Genomic DNA, 24,610 nt, shown 5'->3' with positions numbered 1-24,610 from the left:
TTAGTAGCTTCTGCCATGACGCAAGTATCCTGCCAGCGCTTCTGATCTATTTATAGAATGATTTCTGACACGTGCCAGATTCAGCAGCGAATTCATCACTGCTTCAGGGGTTGTCAGGGGCTAGAACATCTTTTTTCCTAGGGGAACACAAGATGTGTTTATTCATATGCTATACCATGGTCTCCTACTCCTTTCTGGACATTGTTTGAAAGCCTGACAACAAAGATGCATGACATGAATTACATCTTTGAAATGAATGGTGATTGTACTTAACATTGAGGATCCACTTATGAAGAGTGTCGTACTTAATATTAAGGTTCTGTTTATTAAGAGTGATTCAAATGCAGTCCAAGAGGCCAAAGGATTAGTCAGAGTTACAGACACTGTTCACTATTATGCTGCTATGTACTCCACAATACTAACACATCAGCCAGTTAGTACTGCTTTAAAAGACATTTTAAAAATGGAAACCATACGATCCATGCCTTATGTCTTTTTGAGCAAGACTGTCCAAATCAAGACGTAGTCTATACAAGAGCCAATTCCATTTCTGTCCCCCAGTCAACCCAAGCAGCAGGTGTACTACAGTAAAAACTGTCCCGCTGTCATCAAAGCCACAGCCAGAAGGCCATCAGATACATACTAAAGGCAAATTCCTAACCCTATTCATGGCAACAGGGCCAGGACATCATTTTTGAGAACTGAAGAGGTTAAGCGCTTTCTGAAACATGCAACAGAAAACCAGTTCTCAGGTCCAGGACAAAAAACACTGCTTCATGTGATCCAGAGTGCATGAGTGAAGCCAAATGTGGGGCTGAAAACAGGTTTTATAGTGTAGCATCTGCACTGAAAAGCTGCTACAAACAGCACTCAACTTATACTTGTGTTATATGACAATTCTGTCCCAATCAGGTGCTCAGATGCACTCAGGAATGTATAAGACCTTTAGTTTCCCATAATTAGCAGAAAATGAAGATCAATTTTACTACCAAGTACTAAAAACTCCACTTAAATTGTTTCAACAAGCCAGGACCTCAAAAATATGCTTTTCGTTCAATCTACTTTAGAATATAGACAGAAAAATTTAACTTTTTACTACTATTGGGAAGTGAGGTTTGTGGAATTTTGTTTGGTCTTTTTGTTTGTTTGTTTTAATCTTATGTATAAGATATCAGCTCCTTTGGGACCAATGGTTTTTAGGACACACCTGTGCATTCCTAAGAAGAAAATATACAGCCATATTGCCTTCAGCTGTGCAATCTTTTAGGTACCAGACACTGCAAAAGCCAGGAAAACCACAGACAGTCTTAGGAGATAGAAAATAAATAAAACCAAACTAAATAATTGAAAAACTTGTATGTTACATTAAGAAGAAACTGTGGTCACCAGGGAACTGACTTGATAAAAAGTTTAGGCCCAACCTGTAGGTAAAGAAATTATTTTTTCTTTCTACGTAGCTAATTTTTAAAGTTGAGTTAACAAGATAAAATATATCACCATCTCTCATGCATCTTCTGGGGGAAAAGTATTACCTTTTTCACAGCTGTAGGGCTGCTATCTGCACTGAGGACTGGACTACCTGAAGGGCTTTTCTTTTCGCGTGGAACACACTTTGCCATATAAATATTGTAGTCCAGAAGCATTTTCTGCCGCACGTTGCCAGCGAGATCCTTGTGCTTCGGCTGGGACGCAATTTCTTCTGCACTTCCCTTGCTGCTGCTTCGGCTGTGTGTGAGAACTCCAGATTGACTATCAGTTCTACTGTGTGTTGGCAAGATCCCTAAATTAAAAGGAACAATACCTGTTTAATAAAAAAGCAACCTGACAGTCAAATCAGCAGAGCGTATGATCAAACACTTAAAGGAACAAAATTAGCTTGCAGATATAATTCATTCTGAAAAAAAGACCATTCAGACTAGCGCTTTCTCATTTTGAAGGGTATAAATAAATTCCACTGCTGTGTGCTTAGGTGGTCCTAAACCCAAATTAGTCAATATTTGGTATGATTCAGCACTCAGCAGAATGTCGGACTGAAAAACTCAGCCAATCAATAGCGTATTTAAATATGGACACTCACATATGTATAACATATGGCAGAATTACCAACAGCCCTGCTGGGGAATGCCAAAAATAAAAGTCAGGTGATAAAATAACTAAACTTTTTTTTTTTTAATTTAATTATAGGCTGCTACAATTAAAAGGACTGTCAAAAGCTTGTAACTGTTAGAATTTTAATTAGCCATTAATTTTGCATTTGCATTTCAAGAAGTTATGTGCCAGAAATAATGATGTTAACCAATTTTTAAAAAGCTTCTCAGAGAACAGATAAAGACAGAAAAGCATGAGTCATTCAGATTTAAAATTATATCAGAGGATTGGTTTCAAATTAATATTTCAAACATTTGATCAATACTGTAGAATAATATGTTTATTGGTTCAGATACATGTACTAGCATGGGACTTTTTATTTAAACACAAAAATGTGTTTGTTTGTGACTTTAACCCATGAGAAAGCTCTTTAGTCTTCACAGGAGACTAGAGCTGAAGGAAGGATGGAGGAGGAAAAATGGGTAATAAGAGGACTGAGTCTAATACTGCAAGTATCGTCATCAGCTCCAACAGTACAGAGAGGGGAAAAAAGAGGATTGAACAATTAATCCTGACAAAAGTTACAGGAGTTGTTAGAGACACTGAAAAATAGTGCATTCACATAAAACAGTCTAAAAATAGTAAGAATAGTTGAGGGCATATAGCCAAGTATATAGCCAAGAGAGGAAGAGGCAGGGTTGGAAGGTGGGAATGAGAGGCCAAGATAAGGAGCAGGAGTGTCTTTAGTATTATTTGTCTGTAAAGATCGCTATGGCTCCACAGTTGCTATAGCTACCACTGGAAAACATAACTTTGGTTTGTTTCTTTTAGTAGACGCTTCTACTAGAATACAAAATTTGAATACCTGGCTTGCTCCCAGATAAACTGGATGGCTTCTTTGCTTCATACTTCAGCTTGGATGCGAGAAGGAACCTTCTGAACCATTCCTCCTTCTCCCTACCTGTCCTTCCAAAGAGAAAAAGCACTTGATCCTTTTGGCTACTGTACTTTGCTCCATCCTGAGGTTTCTTGGATTCTTCATTGTTCGAGTCCACTTTTTCAGCAGATAACTTTTCCTCTGTATTCTCTTTATCGGCCTGGGCCTTAGCCATAAAGTCGTCTTGCCTAGCAAGTTCAATGCAAATAGGGTACTTCTTATTCCAAATCCGTTTTCGTGCCAGACTCTTAGGAACCAGGGAAATCTGAAGGATAAATGAAAGGGTTAAATGAACTTATTTTTCACTTGTATCTTCTATGTTTCTGTAGTGACATAAAGAACACAGGAACACAAGAGATACAGATCCTACATTGGATCTGCTGGGTTTAACTGACTCTTAACTTATAGCTGGTTGATGTCCAGTCCACTGCTGGCACCAGGTCTTTGGTGAGCCTTGGAATTAAAACAAGGACCATTCAAGTAGACTTCTACAATCATGTGGAGAAACTCAGTTTTAATTTAAAAGATCTTATTCTCATAGTTATGCAGAAAAAAATAGAAAAAACAAGAACCTCGTTTCTGTGACCACGAGGTAGGTAATGAGAATTTAAACCGAATTTTAAAGCCTCATCTTTTTAGGCCCACCTCACGAAACTGAGTGTTTGAAGTCAGCAACTGAGTACTTGAAGAGTTATTTTATTCCTTTATTTATAAATAATATCCTAAATTCAGTATATTCAGGGAGAATTGAGACAATGCAAGTGATGGGAAGAGTAGTAAGAGTTTAAAATTCTAATCAAGGGGCTGAACTTACCCTCCTCCAAAACCTGTGGGTAAATACCTTGGAGAATAGCGATAATTTGCTTATTTTATTCAGGGCACCCAGCACTTTTGCAATGAGTTGGGGGTGAGGGAAGGGGGAAGTACTGGAAATTTTTCCAAGGTACCATGGAGAACAATTGTCAGTCAAGTGCTCTCGTAGCACTTGTGATAGCTTTGCTTGTCTTCATTATGGGAAAACAAATCTCCAATAGTCAGGAATCTAAGTTTTTGCTTTATCTTTTTCACTGTCTTCCTTTAACAGAAAGCAGAGCTGACAGCAAGCTCCTTTTGCATACTGATTCAGGGAAACAAAGGGAGGTTTTTTTCACTGTCGCCTTGGTCCATCTCTCCAACTCCCACAGTCAACTGAAGCATAGTTTCCTCCTACATTTGTACTGCCAAGACCTTCTATTGATGCAGCACATTAAAAAAAACACATTCTTTTAATAATGCAGTATTGATGTATTACTTAATACAATGCCAATGGAATCAACTTCACATGGCAACTCTTCAAAGATTTGAGGGAGGCGAATAACACGTAGGAAGACTGTCCCAGCATTATTCTTGACACACTCTTCCCACTGCAAAAATCCCAGTCTCCTTCCCTAGACAGGGGGACCAACAGCAAGTCATGTCTGCTCCAGCCACCTCTAATTCCTCTTCTACGTCCACATACAATGAAGGTTTCCCCCTTCAAGTGAAATGCAAATGTTGCCTGAACTGCCTTGGGATAGAGACAACCCCCAAGGATTATGGATTTGGGTGTAAACTTCAGAACAGTCACGCAGTAAGCTAATGTATGGGGAACGATTCCCTAAACTCCCAGGTGTTAACTTCTGCTTTGAAATGATAGAGGAAAATCATGCTTTTCCTTTACTGTGTAAATATGTAATTTTTTCTAAATCCTGCTTAATCTTCCTCCCCAGCACAATCTTTTGCAAGTTAATCACGACAACAATTTTGTTTACATAATGACAGGACATGAAACTAGACGAGTGAAAATAATTTCAAAATTTCAAAAAAAGTTTCAAAGTATTCTTTGTTAAAATCAGATATAAGTAAGGCACACTCACCTTGCTCTCTGTAAGTTCATAAATTTTCTGGCTGACGTACACGACTTCGGGCTTTGGCTCATTGTACACAGCCCTTCTAGAAATATTTTTATTGGGTTTTGAAAGTCTTAAGGTGCTTCCTTCGAGTCGCACATAGACAGAGTGAGTCAACGTAGCATGGTATGTTTCTGGATCATAATTATAAATTTCATTCATCCATCCCTAGAGAAGAAAACACTTGTTAACAGGCTTTTAAGCTGCTGGAAAACCAAGTACAGCACGTACATCAAAGTTTTATATAATTATTCACGCTTTTGCCAAAGTTATGTCACTTACTGTACAAATACAGAAAAGTAGTAAATGCCCTAAATGAGACAGCACTAAACTGATGGAGCATGAGATGAGGACTGTACCCCAAGCACACAATTTCTTTTTTTCCCCCCTGAGTAAATCATTTTACGTGCGTAGTGCAGTGCTCTTCCACCTCATCTCCATGAAATGCCGCACGACCAGCAGACGCAGGCTCGCTGGGAAGAGGCACAAGGCAGCCAGTAAGGACATGCTGCAGAGCAGCCCGTCTGGTACAGCAAGCAGGGACATTTTCATCACCAACAGTCAAGACAGAGCAAACAGTCTGTCTGCTTACAGACAGCACTGACATTTTAATCACCGACAATTAAGAACTGAGTGGAAGACCACAATGGAGTTTGTTTTTACACACCATCACCGCTGAACATCATTTAACATGTTGTGTAAGTGCCCAGTTACAACAGAGGAGTCCTACATGTGGGGATTAAATTCCATTCGTTTCTGTGCAGTGAAAGGAACAGAAAACAAACAAACCAGCCCTGCTGTAACAAGCCCGTAAGTGCTGACTCTGACCATCGGGGTGATGCTACTCCTCTTCTCTAACATCTGCTTTCAGAAAATGAAAGACAATAAATGGGGCAGAAGACACGCCAGAATACTCATTCAAGAAGGACAAGTTTTCCTTCTCTTAACCTGCCCTACAACATACTTCGATAATTACTTCTACCTGCACATCAAAATCTTAATTTGGCATACTCAATATTCGTTAATGTCAAAAGAAGAGAAGGAGATAGACTTAAACAGATGTACTCTAAAGCATAAAGTAAAAAGGTTTGTTGGTTTTATGTTGTAACTACCTTACACAAAACATCCCAGAAATTACTGCGACATTTTGGCTTATTAAAGAAGTTTCCACCCACACAAAGAAATGTAAAAGTTATTTTAATGCTCATTTACTTCAGTGCCATATAATTTCTCAAAGTAGACAGCATACACTTTCTTAGGTGCCATAGTACACAGTGATGCCTGTGTTTTGCTTAGTCCAACATCTAGCTCCATTTTCACTATAAACCCCGAAAAACCTACATAAATTAGAATTTCTTTTATGTTCAGGAAAGATTAAGTCATTCATCTTTGCTCAGCTGCCAGACAGACTACCTTTTATTAACAGAAATACCTATACCAACACGTGCTCTCTGCAGCAGCTTTGTGTTTGAGTTTTTTGCTTACACTGGGTTATATACAAATACAATGCAGGAGGAAGAGTTTTCTATAAACCATTAAGGTTCTGCACAGCAGGGTTGATGTATGTTTGAGGACATCCTATTTCCTTCCTAGAAATTATTAAGCCAAGACATCTTTGAGCAGACAGCAATTAATTCTCAGCCAGGAACTCCAGCTGGACTTACTGAAGCACAAGGACACCACGTGAGTTGCCTAAAGCCACCGTGAGCCATCCGCTCTGTGCAGAGCTGGAATATCCGTATGGTCCACAGATCTCTGGAGAGACTCCCACCTGCCCCCCAGATCAGATCGCCGAGCTATTTCTAGCTCAGACACCCAAGTCCGGAGCCTGCAGCCGGGCAAACGTACAGATGAAAATTTGCTGCCTCAGAAGTTTTTTGCCTTCTCCTGCAAGGCTCTTCAGCCAACGGCCACACAAACTGAGAGAAAAGGATACTTGGAAAGTGGATCTTTATATGAAACTTAGCCACACAAGCCCTTTTTGTACCTGTAATAAGCTATGATGTTATTTTCAGAAGGAGGGTTGGAAACCTCCGGGTATGTGTGGTACCCAAGAAGGAAGGTGAGAATACATTTGAAGTTTCCTTAACATCCTGCTCGAGATGGAACCAGCTGGAGTTTTCTGACACCAGCACCTGAGCTGAACAAAGGACATGTAGCAATGAAAACAAGGTGCAATTTCCACATCATTCTCTTGACTGCCATGTACCATAGTGAGAAGTAAAAATCCGTGAACACAGCTTCTGAGATGAAGAGCCGAGGGTTGACATGACACGAACACCATGGGACACACATCAGATGTGCAAGCTTTGCTATACCTTCTCAGCAGCTGTATGACTGTTACCCAACACCCTTATAGTCATGTTTAATTTTATTCCTCCAGCACATGCTGAGATGTCACGGCCACATCTGTGATGAAAAGGCACGAGGCCCGGCCAACTTTAAGTGATTCAACCAAGCCCAGTGACCCTCTGGTAGCACAGGGGTCTGAATCCATCCGGTATGTCATCCACTAGACCAGCACCTTTCCTGCCCCGTTTCTTCTATAAGGGCGCCAGCAGCAGCCTTTCTGCCAGAAGACTTCCTTACCCCACACAACTAAACAGCGGAGCAGAGGCCCTTTTGAAGATCGCCACCTCCTTCCCAGCAGCAGCAACACACACTGAATTTAAATGGCAAAAAAAAAAAATATCAAAACAGAATCTCTGCTTCCTCCGTTTGTATATTCCCGCTTCTCTTTCAGCATTCCAGAGCCATGGAAGTCCCACCTGCTTTTCTGATTCCTACCATGTGCCCAGGCTTTCCACTTCAAACAAATGGATTAGCTGTATAATCTGCCAAACACAGTTCTCAACCCCGTACTGCCGCCTCCCCTGCTCGCTGTACGCAACAAACCCAAGAGACGTGCAAACGCTGCTTCTCACAGCACAGCCATCAGGTTATTAGCGACTGAAGAACCTGTCCACGACTTTTAATGATTTCTAACTGCAACGTCCAAAATGTAGAACTGACAGAAGATAAATACATTTACCACCTGAAGTAGCAGCCTACATAGCGCTTTCTATACAAGGAAGAGATTGGCTCTTTTCTGCATTCGGGGCATAGCCAAGAATCCAAAAGATACACAATTTTAAATTCAAATATTTAGGGTTTTATTTTCAGACAGTACCCAGCCAACACTCAGGATGAGAGACACCATAGGGATTACTACAAACCCTTCTTACACATAAATGTTTAGTTTCCTAATTTCTAAGGACACATTGTTTCCTTTTTGCACTCAACTTTCAAGTTATTTTGTAACAGAGAAAGGTTGCATGGCTGAGTGCGAAACGCTAATACTTCACCAAATGATGATTCTTGCCTCTGTTACTGAATCTGAAAATGTGCACCAGTTGCAAGAACTTTTTCCCCCCAGTATATATCTATTGGTGTTAAAGGTGGAAATGACACCATCTGCCTGCTCATTTCAGCGATTTTAACTTCTGTAAATTGCCTCATCCAGCATAAAAACCATTTTTAAAAAGGTTATCCAAAAAAAAAAAAAACACCCCAAAATCATCCCAAAGTTCCTGCATCTTATGAACAATTTTAGCAGAATTACCTCCGCCCCTTCTCTTTGCAAAAACCAAATTGGAACAAAAGATTCACAGCCTATGGAAAGCGTTTTGCAATGCAGCTAAACAGAGAAGTTATGTTACCATAACGTGCTAGCAACAGATTAATTTTCCCAAACTACTGAAACAACAATGGATTTCCTCGTGTAGGAGAGGAGCAACTGTATGATGGGTCTTTTTTGTTCTAGCGAAGTTGTTAAAGAAAGAAATTTAGCAATTCAGGGAGGACAATGACCATAGTCATATGCTACTCTGCAGCTGCTTGCCATTTACACTGATCCTGGGATCTCCATGTCTAAAGGTCAGCAGTTGCTCTGAATTCACAGCCGAAATTAGGAGAAAGTGCCTCACCATCAGAGTGATAACTAACCTGAAAATGTACTGGGGTAGAATGCTGGGCAGCACGGCTTTTACAGCAAAGGCCACAGTTACCGTTCAAAACCCCACGCGTGCGCTAACAGGGTCTGGCCTGTTTGTTAGACGGCAGAGACCGAACTCCCAGCTCCTGGAGTACAGCACGTCACCTCTGCCACCGCAGCCATGCCAGCCAAACCGGCCCTGGGGAACCCTTGGGCCTGGGGAACGCAGGCACTGGCATAAAATGGCTCTAAAAGTCCCACCCCACTTTTCCTCTTTCATGACTCCGGGCTGCAAATTTTGTATTTGAACTGCAGTTCAGCAGAGTAATTCATGCAAGTAAGACCTGCGGAGTCAAGCCCCGTAGAGCTTCAACTTTTTAATGCTACTTAGTTTAAGATCCCAGGCGTGTTATACCTTAACCTGAGAGGGGAGGTCGGGGGGAACTGCAAAAAGATCCTTACAAGGGACCCAGAGGGACGGGGGCACAGACCAGGTCTGCAAGTAAAGATAAATAAAAATCATTACTTCTGTAATATTTTCAAATACACAAATAAAAGAATTGGCAAGTCAACTTCACAATAAAAGCCCAAATCTGAATTATAACTGCAGCCAGAGTTTCTTCGTGATATTAACAGATTGATTAACATCAATTATTGTTAAATGGTATCATCAAATGCTCCAGCACCCAGGTTCTTGAAAGACTGTCGATATTCAAATCACATTAATTGTATTAGTATCCCTCTCACTACCAGCATTTCATAATTCTTCAATAGTGCTTTGTTTGATAAATGGAGAAAAACGTAATGCAGTTTTTTGAGCTTGTATTGACAGGGAATTTAAAGACACAAAGAAGTCTAAGGTGGGCAGAAGTAACCATCACCGTAACTGGAAAACACATTTGTCTGCCAGAGGCCACTATCAAACATGAAATCCCCTGAGTGATATTGAGGAATAGCAGCATGCTGGTAAAGAGCCTCCTCCTCCTGTACAGCTGTGGCTCAAAAAGCTTCATTTCTCCAGCAGGCACTGCCAAGATGGTCTTCTCATAAAAGTTCTTTCTAATGGAAAGGGTAAATTTATCATTTCCGTTTTAGCTGTTACTTAAACCCTTTTGTATCAGCCAGCACAACACAAGGGAATGCACGCTTAAGAAGGCCAACAAGGTTGTCAGAAAAACCTAATGCATTAAAGAAGAAACAAAACACCTGTGAGCAGAGAAAAAAAAAAAGGAAAAGGAAGGTAGAGAACTGAAGAATAAGGGACTAAGAGGATAGGAAAACATACACCGAAGATGCAGGGGGTTGTGTTTTCTGTTGGGGGTGGTGTTCTTCTTCCAATACCAAAGAATTGAGTGGAACAAGCAAGTGTAAGAAGAACAGAAATTGAAAAAAGTAGTTTCATTCAAACCTACAGAAGCATGTACTAACCAGAATAAAAGTGTTCTGTTCTTTCACACTGCAAATTAACAGTTGTTGGGGGAGATTATATTAATGTTCAGATATTTTGCAATTTCTGAGGGGAATTTGCTACTAATTCTTGAAATGAGAGAAATATGAACTTCACAAATAATATTCACACGGGGGCGAATGCACATGTACTTGTCCAAAAATAGCCTGACAGCAGTTTGGCAGAATCCCAACTCCTGGCGCTCCGTAAAGGGATCTTGCTCATAGCTTTACCACAATGGCATGAAAGCAGTTCAAGCCAGAATACAAGACCAACAAGTCCTGAAGAGAGCATCAAGTTTGATTTTCCTATATTCATGTGAGTTTTTTTACAGATTAAGTCTCATTTTTCTGAGGATCTAAACTGCACAGTGATCATTTTGACAGAGGCAAACAGAAGATTGTTGTATGAGGTGGGAATAACTTGCAATCTGCTAAATCATATTACGTTATGCTGCGCTACAATATGGGCACTGAGCTGGTTTTTTAACTCCTGAAGCATTAAAAAGCCCTTTTACAGGGCTTTACACATTAAGGACAATTACTTTGTGTGTTAACCACTGCTAGAAATACTTATCAAGTCATACAAAATATTAATCTACATTCATACAGACTTCTCTGCACAGTTCATTTCTTGCCTACAGCCAGTCTCATCAAACGTATCTCCTGGATAAACGCATTAAAATGTAGTTTAAAGGCTGCTGAATAACAGCTAACATCTCAAAGTGCCAGCTTAACACCAGCCAACAATGAATATTGGGATCTTTATCAGCTTTCAAGTATCAAGGCAAACACATACGCAGGGTCTCAGCTCCCAATTAACAAGGACAGAACTGAAAGTTTGTCAAGATTTGTACTTGTAAGCTGCAGGTGAATCAACTGGGCAGCCAGGCGTGTTCAGTCTGCATTCACAACAGCAAATAAAGACCACAACTCATACCAGCCAAGAAAAAAGGAACACCAAGGTAGCATTCAGGGCTGGACATACAATTGCCGTCTGTATTCAGTAAAAGTTGGCTTTTATATCCCGTTTCTCTAACTTTTGAGTTACCTAAAGATACAGGGGGTTAGCTATCAATACATTATAGATTCTACAGCATATAACCAATACCATCTTAACTTAAATTCATGCAACTTTTGTGTTGTTACACAACTGGAGATACATCTTTAGAAAGCTCAGGATGGATTTAATATTTACACAAATATGAGAAAACAGTCAAATACTCTGATAAGCAAGTGATATCAAGTGAGGGTTGTACCACTATCATTCTGAACTGCTTCTGTTGCACATCAGAAACTAGTAGATGCTTTATTGTTCAGAATTTGGCAATTTGGAAAATATTCTTTTAATTCATCAGAGACAAAGATCAGGAGAGACAGGACAGGGACAAAGCAGCAGCACAATGCCACAGAGGTAACTGAGTGGTTGCATGGATCACAATCGGACAGACAGCAACGTGCCAGATGTATGAAGCAACAGCCATTTGCAGCTGTGAACCGGGATGGAGATGGGGAAGGGCGAAGAGGGAGGATAAATTTTCTAAGAGCTTGATTTAAAACATAGCTCTCAGACACACATTTTACTGAACTGTAATTCATAGCGTACAGTACAATATTCAAGCTATCAGCACACAGAACCAGACATCATAACCCATGAGTGCGTCCCTTTCATCACTCACTCCTCTTCCCATTCCAGTTAGCTCATGTTTGAGGAGAATCCATATGCTCTCCAACTATCTATGCTTTACTTGAACACAACGCTTTTGAATCTGGTTAGGCTGAACAGACGAGACAGACAAATTACTGCCTCAACAGCAAAATACCCCAGAAAAAAAAATACATCTCACAAAGTGCAGCTTCAAGCACAATTGTTATTTTACGTGCTCAAGTCTGACACTACTTGCTCTCAGTAGTTCAGTTGGATCATTTCAAATCCATCAGCAAAACCACTTGCCCTTTTATTTTTGAAGCAATTCTGTTTTTCTATTAATCCTTAAGGACACTGAAGCCTTACACATTCTTGGATACTAAACCATTGGTGCCCCTGTCAAAGCCTCCTGATCCTAAAACAATACTCCATTTACAAATGGGGATAACTCAGCTCATTTACACCTTCAGATTAAATCTAGTTTACTACTTCTACCCAAAGTAATGCACACAGACACACACACACAAAATGCCATGACCTCACCTTCAGTATTTCAGGTTCTTTGATGTCTAGAGCTCCCATATTCCATTGCTTTTTCATACTTTTATGCCATTTGTGATATTCACGAGTACGTGGAGTAAGAAACCAAATCACACAGACAGCTATCATAAATCCAAGGGCCATTCCAAATAAGAGTCCACTTAAGTAGCCAGGGAGAGGGATAATAAAGTAAGCATAGACTAACAGTGTTAAGAAGTATAAAGTTTTCACTGGAATTTCAGGCTGTTGCACATACAGATTATTTTCATCTTCACTACTGAGCATAGTACCATTTTCCTCAGTCACCTCGGGATCGAGCAAAGTTTCGGTAGGTTTATCAGTTTTGCTTTCATCCTCTAGCAAGGAAAAGTCTTCAGAATATAGTTCACAAAACTCCTCATCCTCTCTGCTTGCCAGTGCAGACAACGAACATTTTTCAAGTACAAGTGAAGTTTTCGAACTCACATCCTTTGTGCTTGCAGACTGAGAGCTTTTGGTCTCTGTCTCTTTTGCATGTTCCTCAGCCACCTTTGACTGATCGTTCTTATTCAGGTTAAAGTCACTTCCATAAAAATCCCCTTCGGAATCGCATTCTTCTTCCTTAATGCTGTAGTTGTTATTGCTTTCCAAATGGCCATTCAAACTGGAAAGGTTTGAGAGTTCTGAAGCACTTGAAGATAAGGCTTTGGGCCTGTGGCTACTACTTTCATCACCCATTATTTTACTGAGCAGCTGAAAAGGCTCATAGATTACTTCAGAAAGGCGTCTTTTAGTATCTTCAATTTTAGCCTCCATTTCAGGTACTTTAAAAAAGGAACGAGTGTCAGAGGGAGACGTTAATGGAGATGAGGGGGCAGTTTTAGAATCACCACCTGTAGCTCGAGGTTGAGTGAACTGTTTGAACAGATGCAAGTTCAGTTTCGAGTCGGGTGGCCTGTAAGACACAGCTTCAGATTCTTGTTTAGAAGTGTCTGTAGACAGAGATTTCACTAAGGTTTTCATTAACTGTCTATGTCGCATTGGTGGGGTGGGTTCTTTTGGTTCCACATCTGTTGAAAGGGACTTGACTAAACCCTTAAAAGGTTTTGAACTAGAAACTGTGGGTGATCCACTAGAGCAGACAACTGACCTGGTAGGGGATGAGGATGGGGAAGACAACAGGCTGGATTTCTGTTCCACAGATGGTGGTGCACCTGATAAGCTAACTGTATGACACGAGTGTGATGATGGAGACAGAACTAGTGGCACTGCACTGAATACTTGGGATGTGGAAGGAGAATCCAACAGCTTTACAGTCTCTGCAGTCGGCAGAACTGTAGGCGATGAGGACAGTAGTGATGCAGAGTTGGCCATGTTAAGCGAGGTAGCTGGACCAGAAAAATCATGGCCAGTATGCTCAAAGCAGAGGTCTTCCTTGGCTTCAAGTGCTGTTACAATGCTTTGGTCATCTAGTTCCTCATCAAGAAATTCCTTAAACTCCTCTTCCTCCTCTTCTTCCTCCTTCCCAAATGCAGAGAAATGAATAGTGATGGTTTCTCGAGAGACAGATCGTTGGACCTGCACTTTTGGTGCTGACTTTGAGGACATTTCACCAGTTTTCTCTGCATGGCTACTGTTCTGACTTGTCATTGCAGGTCCCAGAGATGTGTCAGAGTCTGTGAAGAAAATGTAATACTATGTTAAATGCATTCTTTCCCCCTTCAAACACCCTTATTTTCAAGTGTTAAGCCAAACAGGAGAGACCGGTAATATGCAACAAGTTGGAAATTAAAACACTCTGGACACTCTTCATCTCACTGGATTTAAAGCTGTCTACTCAAATTATAGACTGTTACTAAAGAAACTGACTGTAGATTTATTTCATTGCATAAAACATATCTATATTTTAGTTAATACCCCCTTCACATCTGCTTAACCACCTCGTTCTTCGTATCATTAAATGCAAGCACACAGACAGACAAGGAGAAAAACCATGCTTAGGACAATCTGCAATCATGGACAGGCATGGAGAGCATTACCAGATCCTCTCAGACGATCTTGAAGGAAGAATCTGACACAATTTTAGGTAGAAAAAAAACACCACCCACCCACCCACGCAAAAACAACGAGCAGAAGATACTTATGCTCAAAATTACAGATCTAGGTTACTGTTTGATAGTTAACATATTTCTACATAGCACAAAATGGCAACATTAAGAAGCGCTGTGCTGCTAAAATTACCTTCAAGTGTTCTGAAACGATAGTTCGTCTCTGATGCGCAATCCTCCTATTTTCCCCATGAGATGCGCTTCTGAGTTCCAGAAGTCTCATCCCACCCCAGCACACTGAAATTCTTCACTCCTAACTCTCAGTTCTATTCTACATACAATAATTAATGCTCTCTATTTCTTTTAAATAAAGCAAATTTGAAACTCAAAGCAAGGTTAGAAATATGTAAACGTCTTCACGTGTGGGATAGTACCTTCTCTCGTATGCTTGTTTGAACTAGTCTATAGGAAGTAGAGATTTAAATTGTATTTTATCATGTGTGTTACCGTGGGTTATGGTTGGACTTGATGACCTTATGGGTCTTTTCCAAACCAAAAGATTCTATGATTCTTCTTTGTCTTTCCAGGTTTTGCAAGCTACGGACAAGTGATCGGGACAGACAATACTCCAATAATTGCAGGCAAAACAAAACATAATTGACAGAAATTAATTTTAAAGGTTACCCTCCTGAATTCCAGGACTAGATACCCTTTACAAATGTATTTTAGCAGAATCCCAGTACAGAAAGATGCAATAGTTTCAAACATTTCAATAACGGACAGTATCAAACTAACTGTTGTCAAAAAGACAGGAGTCAGACTATCGCAGATACAGCATGTTCGAGATCTACCTCGGATAACGTACGCTCCCAAATAATTTATTACTGCTAGCAGTTTTGTTGTAAGAACACGCTTCAGCAGAGGCAACTGTTCCTGTCATTGATACAGCAGTACTACTTTTTGAACATATCGATCTCTGATCAGACCGGTGCACACAGGCTGCTTATGCGACATACACTAACATACCTGCTCTTAACACCAATTATATCTATATGTTACTTCAAACGTTTTATTGACCCATGAAAGCAAACTTAGCATATCTTTACATGGAGAGGAAATATCACACATTTAAACCAAGACACAAAGATGGATCAGGAATTACAAGATTAGCTCTGCCTTCCCGGCTGTGAGGCAGCACTTTACCTTCATTGTCAAGGCAGCAAGTTTACCACTTCAGTAACTGAATTATTTTTCAGAAGCTGTTAAAATGCTGTAATCAAACTGTCAAGCTGAATTAATGAGAGGCCTCTGCTGATGTTTAAAGAGCCGTTCAGAAAAATTATTATGTGGTGGTGAAGAAGTGTGCTCTTCACAGTTGTGATATCAGATTGTATTATCCACCAAGCTAGTGCCACCTGTTCGTCATCATCTTCCTGCTACCGGCTGTAGCCCTTTGTACTCGCTAATGGAGCTGTTCACGCAAACATTTTTTAACCTGTCAGTAAAATGAGCTGGGTTAAACATTTTAAAATAGTAGATCTTTGCTATCTAGCTTATCCAGTAATGTCGGAACAGAAGTGAATATCTGTCCACAACTTCCTACTCCCTATAGCCGTTCATTTTATCGCTTCTAAATTGTTGACTAGTTTATTCCTTGCTTTTTCTAGCATTTGCATGCTTCCCAATCAGGTTGTACAGAAGGAGCTGGCCTCTATGCTGCTTCATGCAAAGCCTCCAGAAATTTTAATTTCAGTTTTCAGTCCCAGTTCTGCTGCATACGTCAGGAAGCCAGTTTGGGTTCAAAGAACCAAAGGACGCTTTCAGACCCTAGTCATGATTTCACTTGACACCTAACCATTTTTCTGACAAACTGCTTAAGAGACCAAATTCTGCCTCAAGATCAGGTTCTGGCTTCAGCTTTTATCATGGAACTGTATTTTTCTGTCCTCCCCAAAATCCACCTGACATATCAAAGTAGCAGTATTAAATGGAGAACCCACTTTCAGCGATGGGGGTGTACCTCCAGCCCACTTAGGACTCAGCAGATTTTACCTTTCCTGCCACGTCTGTGGGTCAACTAGTTATTTACCCCAACAGTAAGAACTCTCAGATATTCCAAGGTTTAGATATGCCTTTATCAGTCATATGTACACACGACTTGGTGAGTGTTAACACTTGGTTAGAAACTTGGTCTTCCATTTCCCTGTTGGATTAGCACACTTGGGAACCACCAGCATACAGAATCCATGCTTCCCATGGACACAGTTCCATTTCACATAGTTCAAACTGCAAATTTCCCAATTTTTTTTTAGACAAATGCACCCAAATGTATTTTGGAGACGGGAAAAACTACTACTGTACAAGGTATGTATCCAACCCTATTTCTATTCCCCTAGAGCTGGACCATCAGCTATCGCACATCTCTAACATTTTGTGCCAGTTCTGAAATTGCAAGACTAGCAAACCAAAATTTGAAAGTACAAAAAAAAACCCTATGCATCTTCAAGGACATTAAGCTATTACAATACTATACGCTAAGGAAGGAAAGAAACAAAAACAAACAAAAAAAACCCCAACAACCAAAAAAATCCATGCACGAGAGTTGCACTTGCACACAGTGCTGTTGGCATCAGCCTGAAACGTCTGATGCTTTCTCTTCTGCCCACTTGGCACTGACCGTGTATCAATAATCTAGCAACACAGGGGAAAAACATTAACTACTCCCCTCACCCCCCCAATAACATTTCTAGTCCGTTATCTTCTATCAGCTAGAAATTCATGGGTTTGGTTAGCTCTTGAGCACATCATGTTTACACTGTGCAGTTAATTACCTTGTGTTTAAACACCAGTTGCTATGTTGTGCTAATGCAGTGCTAATTACCTGAAACAGATGAAGTTTACTTGCACACACCAAATGTACTGATAAAAGATTGTACTGCTTAGTGAACAAGCAAGACTTTTTTTACATGATGGTTAACTAGTTAACACAGAAAGGAAGGAAGTTCTTGATTAGCCAATATTTACCTACCCTTAAACATGTTACTACACCATGAATTACGTCTTATAAAAGCACATTCTGAAATCAGCACTATCAGCGGGGCAGCAGCAGAACATTAATCCACCTGCTGGTACTTCGGCATCCTCAGCCCGTGACTTACAAGATAACTCTGTAGTATCCATTGCCCTTAATATCTGGCCCGAGCGATATCTCAGTTGAGGGGACTGGTTTCCAGGAACAACCATTTCTATTTGTGCAAATAATCATTTTTAGCTTTCTTTGATCTTGTTGGAACTTTCTAAATCAACCCTGTTCATAGGCCGGTTTTGCTAAAAGGCAGTTCATGCTTTTCCCAAGCACAGCTGTTGAAAGCTGTATCTGGTATCAAATTTTCAAACAATTGTTACATTAAAAAAAACAGTGTACGACACAGGAGAAATGCCGTAATGTTATTTACTTAGGAGAGCACACGTGCTTAGGCCAACAGCAGATATTTCATCACAGGCATTCTGAGTATCAATTGGGATTACAATATTAGCGCTTTCTCTACGTTATTCCAAGCTTTTAACAACTCTGACCCCTCTTAACATACCAGATATCCTGCTGCGAGTAACTTCTCCCCCACAAACACTGGATGGGGGAGATTTTCCCCTGCTCTGGGCAGGCCCATGTTTCCAACGCATTCCTGAGCACGATTTCTCTTTTATTGCGAAGCACTTGGTTTCTTTTTTTTTTTTTTTTTTCCCAAAGTGGATGTTGAGAAGATCTTCCATAGCGAATACAACAATAACATCCCTGACTTCTTCCACTGCTACCACTACTGACAGCTCTTCCACTAGGTGTTCGGTTTTGATAACAAAGGCATTTCATCAGGCTCTTGAACCACACATTTTTGCCCCTTGAATCAGTCTAACAGATTCACTTCTTACTGATTTCCAGCTACCTTTTCCTCACTTGTTGCTTCCCCTTTTTCCTGCTCCTCATCTCCTCTCCCATCTGTTTGAAGACCCAGCATTCCCGGCCTCCCTGTTTGAAGGAGCACAATTCCGAACCAACTGTTTGAAGACTACACCGATACTTGCAGCAACTTATGTTTTTATTGATCCTTCTTTTGAAAGCCACACTGTCCCCATCTTCCCTGGATGCCTCTTTAGGTCTTCGGGGTTTTTGTGTTGTTGATTCTGAAGCTCTACTTTTGTGGCTGGCAGGCCTGAATAATAGTTTTAGATCCTCAGGCTTCAAATGCTTCAAACAAACCCGGAAGGGAAGGAGGCTGCTTGGAAAATAATTCCTTTCCCCCAAAAGGTTTGAACTTTGGATGCTTTTGCAGGATGGAATGAGAGAGCTGCCAACAAACCACTGCCACTTCCCCTTCTTCTGTTAAGGCACTGCACCCCGTCACCCATGTAACAGCAGCTTATAAACCTCACCTACAGGCCTTGCTTTTAAAGCACTACAACGACAGGAAAGAGCAAGCCAGGAGAACAGTGCACGCACGCTGCCTGGGAAAAGAAAATATGTCTTGCCCAGCCCTTTGCTACGGAGCGGTGAGGCAGCACAGAGCGGGAGCTGGGGACACGTTTTACACAGGTGACAAGATGTCTGCCCCACGCCGTGATGCACCAGCTGGCCAACAGGGACACACAGGGAGAGACCAGGTGTTGGGCAATGCTGGGTCAAGTTCGGCCATGACACCTTTTGTAAGTGCCACTACAGTGACGTACGCTCTTACCTACACCAGGAATGACTAATTGGGAGTGTTTCCAGAAATAGACACACACCCAAGCAACCCGTCCTCCTGCCCAACAGCACAAACAGCCCTCTCCAGAACCGGCAAACCCTCCCTGTCCCTGCAGCGGGCAAACACACCCCTGCTCCTCTTCAGCTTAGCCTCGGAAACCGCCTACTTCACAGCACTAGAAAATACTCTGCGCACTCAAGTGCCTGTTTTAGACAGCTACACTATCAACTTTATAGATAAAGAAAAGCAATTATTTTCACGTTAATGGTTTTGAAGGTGATTCAACCAATACACAAAGCAGCAAACTAGGAACTAACTTAAAAGAACAGGTCAAAGTTGTATACACCACACTTACTTTATCCACCCATACCCAGTTCAATTTAGACACATTTACTAATTAAGTAAGGGATATCCAGTAGAGCAATTTGTGATTTTCATAATCATTCAGCTGGAGAAGAAGGACAGATCGGGTAACTAAATTCACATGTATTGCAACAGCCAACTATTCCAATCACATTGCTATTACTTAATGCAACACCTACACGAGGAGGAAAGGGTATGCCCTATTTAGTACAACACTTTCATAAAACTCTGCAGCAAGGTTCACAACTTGTCAGGGTATTTTCCCTGCTCATTGCTAATAAACACAGACCAGAAAAAGTGTTTCCCAGAGAACAGAAATTCCTTTCCTGCTAAGTAAAGTCTTACAAGTTATTAAAAACCATTGTAATACTTTTCCCTGTATCTGTCAGAAGAACAGAATGCTATTCAAGAAGCCACTAATTTGATTATTGATAATGCCACAATTTGACTTCATGCAGATTGCCATCACTGTTCAAAGGGAAAGATGTTTCTAACTGGTCACATCTCTGCTTTCCCAGTAATCCTTCTGTGCCACCACTCTTTCAACAGGCACCTCCTGCTTTGGCAAACTGCCATCACCTAGACTGGGGAAAACAGACCTTCTTTAGGGCTAATGGGGCTCATTATTATTTTGGGTTACTCGACAGTCATTTCCAAGTGTCAGACTGAAGACAGACACACGATTCATACTCTAAATCTATTCTCCATTTGTTAGGAAGAAGTAGTGTATTTGTTTAAAAGTATCTTTCCAACATCTATGTGGTGTAACAGAACTACAGAAAATCTTACATTATCATAGACAGAACCACCTTAATGCATCTAGCCACTGTTCCCAAACCAGGCTGTAGGCATGCTAAATCTTTCCCAGTTTGGGAATACCTGTGCAGGCCAATGTGAAATTCATACTTGCTCTCTGAAATTACAGTTTTCGGTTGACTTATTAGAGACTTAGCCAGTATCTTCCTTCTAACACCGAGGGTTATGGGAGGACTGTTGCTATTCTTTATACTTATTTAAAATAAATAACAGAGCTAACAGCATTAGACAAAATTCCTTCTGTTAAGAGCAAGAAGTCTTCATTTCAGGTCCTTCAAAACAAAGCACAGTATTAGCAATCCTTATCAATTACTGTCTTCATTTAAGCAATGTTTTAAACATCAGAAGTTTACAGCGCCAATAAACTGTTACCACTTTCCCACAGAAGCAGTCTAGAAAGCCACTTCCCGTGTATTTAGCCCAGAATGATCTCATCGAAGTATAGATGACAGCTACTGGGACATTATCTGCCACGTAAATTTCATCTCATTCAGCAAATCTATACCATACAAAACCGGCACAAAAAACAAATTTCAACACTCTTTCCTATGCCCGTTCAAATTTCTGATTACAATAAATTAAGTTCCCCTGGCAGCTTCACAAGTTAATGTATTCCATGGTTAACACCTGTTACTCCTTTTACATCCACTAGTCATTACTTTTAAATGAACTACATAGAAAGGACTGGTAATTACCATCACACAATCGCCCCATGAATTCTTTGTGTCAGGGATCTAGTTACCCAGCCTAAAGGTAATGCTTTAAAGCTCACTTTCCAACAGGATAAGAAGAAAGTTTTGCTTCACCTTTCAAGCTCACACAACTGGATTTGAGATACGGGGCGGGGGGGGAGAAAGAGGGGAGAAGAGGAACAAAAATCCAATAAAACGTGTTTTAAATCTAAGCAGAAATGAATAATTTTATACCAGTATCAAGTACTATTAAAAGAAAGTAGTCCGATGCGTTCAACTGAAGTCAGCGCTAGGATCACAGCCAAAATAGATCGTGCCACCCACTATGTACTGTAAGACACACACCTTCCACAGCACGTACCTCTAACAAAGGTCAACCAGGTTATCACAACTAAGCTGGTTAACAGCTAAAATACCTCCATCGGGAGTTCTCTGAGCCTCATTAAGAAAAAAATATATTTTTTTTAATTATTTTTTTTTTGTGCGAATGCCTTTAAGGTAACAAAAATCCAAATTAAATAACCAACATTTAGGTACACTTAGGGATACTTAAATGAAAGATCCTAAGCAAGATTTTAAAGTATTGTCAATGAGATGACACTTTTAATGAAAACTAAAACCCAAAGAGACAAATAAGAGGAGGTGTTTACTGAAGTCTAGGACAGAAAGGTCAAGTAAAATTGCAATGGCAAATAAGGAATCTTCAAAATTACTGGAATTATTTCTGAAGACAGGCACTGCTAATAAGTGCCTTAATACAAGCTTATATTTACAATGCTTCAAAAATAATCAAATTAAAATTGTCTAATGTTAGCTAAGCAAGTCTATTCTATATTAACATTTTCCCCAAAGACATAGGAAAGGTCAGCTACCCCATTAGTTTCTCTGCCTTCACTGATAAAAGATTAATCATTATTCTTTCCTATTCTCCATCCATGACACACCGCTTACACCAAAAACTTCATAAAGCTGCACTACAGTTTAATTTTGACAAATACTAAAAGGTAAGTAGTTAAAGGTTGTCCAGAAATTCAGCAAAAATTAACTTCTTCCTATTTAATGCTTTTCCTAAGACTGAAGTGAAGTGATATTTATGGAAAATTTAACATTTCCCCTAACAGAAGAAATAAAAGAAGTTACATCGAAGCTTAAAACAAAGCCTGCAATAACTCATAGAAGAAGAGTAAACTGTGGGTAGAGAAGAGTCACTTTATTTTGCTACATATTGTGACATTTATTCTTTTAAAAACAAGGACATATAGAAACACAGAAAAACTAGGAGCTTTCTGCAAAGAGAACGAATCGCAGCTGCAGGAGAGGCTCCTCATCCCTCTGGCCCGTATCCCGAAGGCCACGTTCACAGAACGATGCCTGTGCTCTGCTGGACTTCAGAAGGACAGCACGGTCCCAGGAGGACTCGATTCCAACAGAGCACTAGATTAAGAACAGGGCAGCAGCAAGTCTGCTGAAGTGCGAGACAGAAAACTAGCCAGCAAAACGTGGAGTTAGCGCAACGCTTCCAAGCTGGCAGACCTGGGAGCTGAAGCCTGTCAACACCAAGGCAAGAAGAACTTCTGCAGTTCAACCAACCTGATGACACAGCTAGACAGAGGTTGCTGCCTTCCCGTCTTATCACTGTAGCACTTGTCAATCGCTACAGGTCAAATTTTATTTTGCAACACAACTGCCTCTCTGAAATTCAAAGGAGAAGCTGGAAGAGGTATGGAGTGAGTACTGGTAATATTAGCTGCAAGTTGAACCCAGAAACAGGTTCTTAATTTGCAGCTCGTCAAGAGCTCAACTTCGACACAACCTCTACTGATGTTTGCTTCCCATCCAATTGCAGCATTACTGGTGAAGCTCCTCAATACTCTATTATACATGTTAGTGAAGCACTATGAAAAGAACTCTTGTAATAACAAAAAGTTGCTTTTACAATTTAGTCAACTCATAACCTAGGATTTTTTTTTCCAGATTATTCACACACTTTCAATAACATATTCCTCTGCTCTTTGCAGTAGATTCAAACTGCACAACTGTAATTTGATTAAAGGCTTACTCCCAGCTGGCACAATGAGAACAACTAAAATTCTGGCACATTACGACTTCTCCATTCATGTGTTCTCCTTCTAAGAAGTACTTTACTCTTGTTTCTTTATCATTCATAATTGCAAGCAACAAGTAGCATCTTTTCCTTCCAAAATATTTAGCATTGAACAGTTCAAAGGGACCTTTTACAAGTTTCCCAGTTCCCACAACAGAACAAAACAAAATAATAACACCACCACAACCACCCCTCCCCTCCTCCCTCTATCACAGATTTTGGAGATTCAGTCATTTTCTCTATCATATATTACTGCCTTTAAGAAGTACATTCAAATACTCATTTTTCCAGATAACTAGCTGCTGGCATCAGAATCAGCCAAAAAATGGATTTGGTCATGAGTGAGAAGAGAAATGCCCCTGAAAAACAATGGTTTACAGACCTAGATCTGAAATTCCTGCAGTAAGGGATTTAGAAATAAACGCATTAAAACCAGAGCGTACTCACAGACTGAAAGAGAGAGGTAAACTTTTGTCACAGTCTAAAGCCAGCTTTTTATGCTTTTCTAAAACTGCTATTCTACCTGGCTGAAGCACCCTCTTCAGAGTTGCCCTGACAAGCTAAAGGGGAGTAAAAAAACCACTGGTCCGTTAGCCATCCTGAGCAATAAATATATAACTGCTGGGTCTGTTCTCTTCTAAAAGGGAGGAGAGGCTAAATCAGAATTTGCTGGTGCTGCAGAAGTTCTGCAACTTGACAGAAAAAGTTTTATTATTAAAAATACAAAACATCAAAAGCTTGCACATAAAATTACATCCTATCAAGAGGGTAAATGCTAAGGCAGACTACAGAACTATGCAGCATTGTAACTCACTCTTACCTCAGTGGAAAGAAAAAAAAAAAAATCAACTCCTCATTAATCTGCTGAAAGATTATGTAAAACCTCCGTGGATTAGTCCACAGTTGAAAATGCTGTCCGCATCACTGATTAAATTAAAGGTCACTATAAAATCTTTAGGGGAAATTTTGACTGAGTGACTTATAGAAAAGCATGTTTCCAAAATGAAGTAAAATAAGCTGCCTTGAATCCTAAATTAAAAAGGGCTTATCAGAATTGTATTACAGGCTCATTTTTCCCAACAATTCAAACACACATCAATAGGTAAAACTGCCTACAGGTAACAAGTGAGTGTTCGAGGACTTTTTTTTACATTTACATTAATTTCACTAACAAAAAAATTCAGTCAATATTCACAGCAACTGCAAAGTTAAAACAACCATCGTACACCTTCATATGAAAACAGCAGAAAAGATACTAAAAATAAATATGCTTGGCTACATGAAGCTAAACATAGATGAGCAGCACCAA

General features: G+C 40.2%; 1 protein-coding gene across 3 annotated transcripts in view; it reads right to left on the bottom strand.

The window, feature by feature from the left end:
- The window catches only part of TEX2 (testis expressed 2), a 56,289-nt gene that overhangs the window by 17,346 nt on the left and 14,333 nt on the right, over positions 1-24,610 (bottom strand). For all 3 annotated transcript variants that reach the window (XM_074607540.1, XM_074607542.1, XM_074607541.1), the window contains exons 2-5: positions 12,564-14,215; positions 4,921-5,121; positions 2,954-3,290; positions 1,533-1,780 (exon numbers count right to left, since the gene is read on the bottom strand). In XM_074607540.1, the coding sequence (XP_074463641.1) occupies positions 1,533-1,780; positions 2,954-3,290; positions 4,921-5,121; positions 12,564-14,189 (2,412 nt within the window). In that variant the 5' untranslated portion in view covers positions 14,190-14,215. The remainder of the gene's footprint in view (positions 1-1,532; positions 1,781-2,953; positions 3,291-4,920; positions 5,122-12,563; positions 14,216-24,610) is intronic.

The sequence above is a fragment of the Larus michahellis genome, chromosome 14, assembly GCF_964199755.1.
Source record: "Larus michahellis chromosome 14, bLarMic1.1, whole genome shotgun sequence".
NCBI classification, from domain to species: domain Eukaryota; kingdom Metazoa; phylum Chordata; class Aves; order Charadriiformes; family Laridae; genus Larus; species Larus michahellis.
Note: the sequence above shows the minus strand (reverse complement) of the source record. Positions and strands in the feature narration are given on the sequence as shown.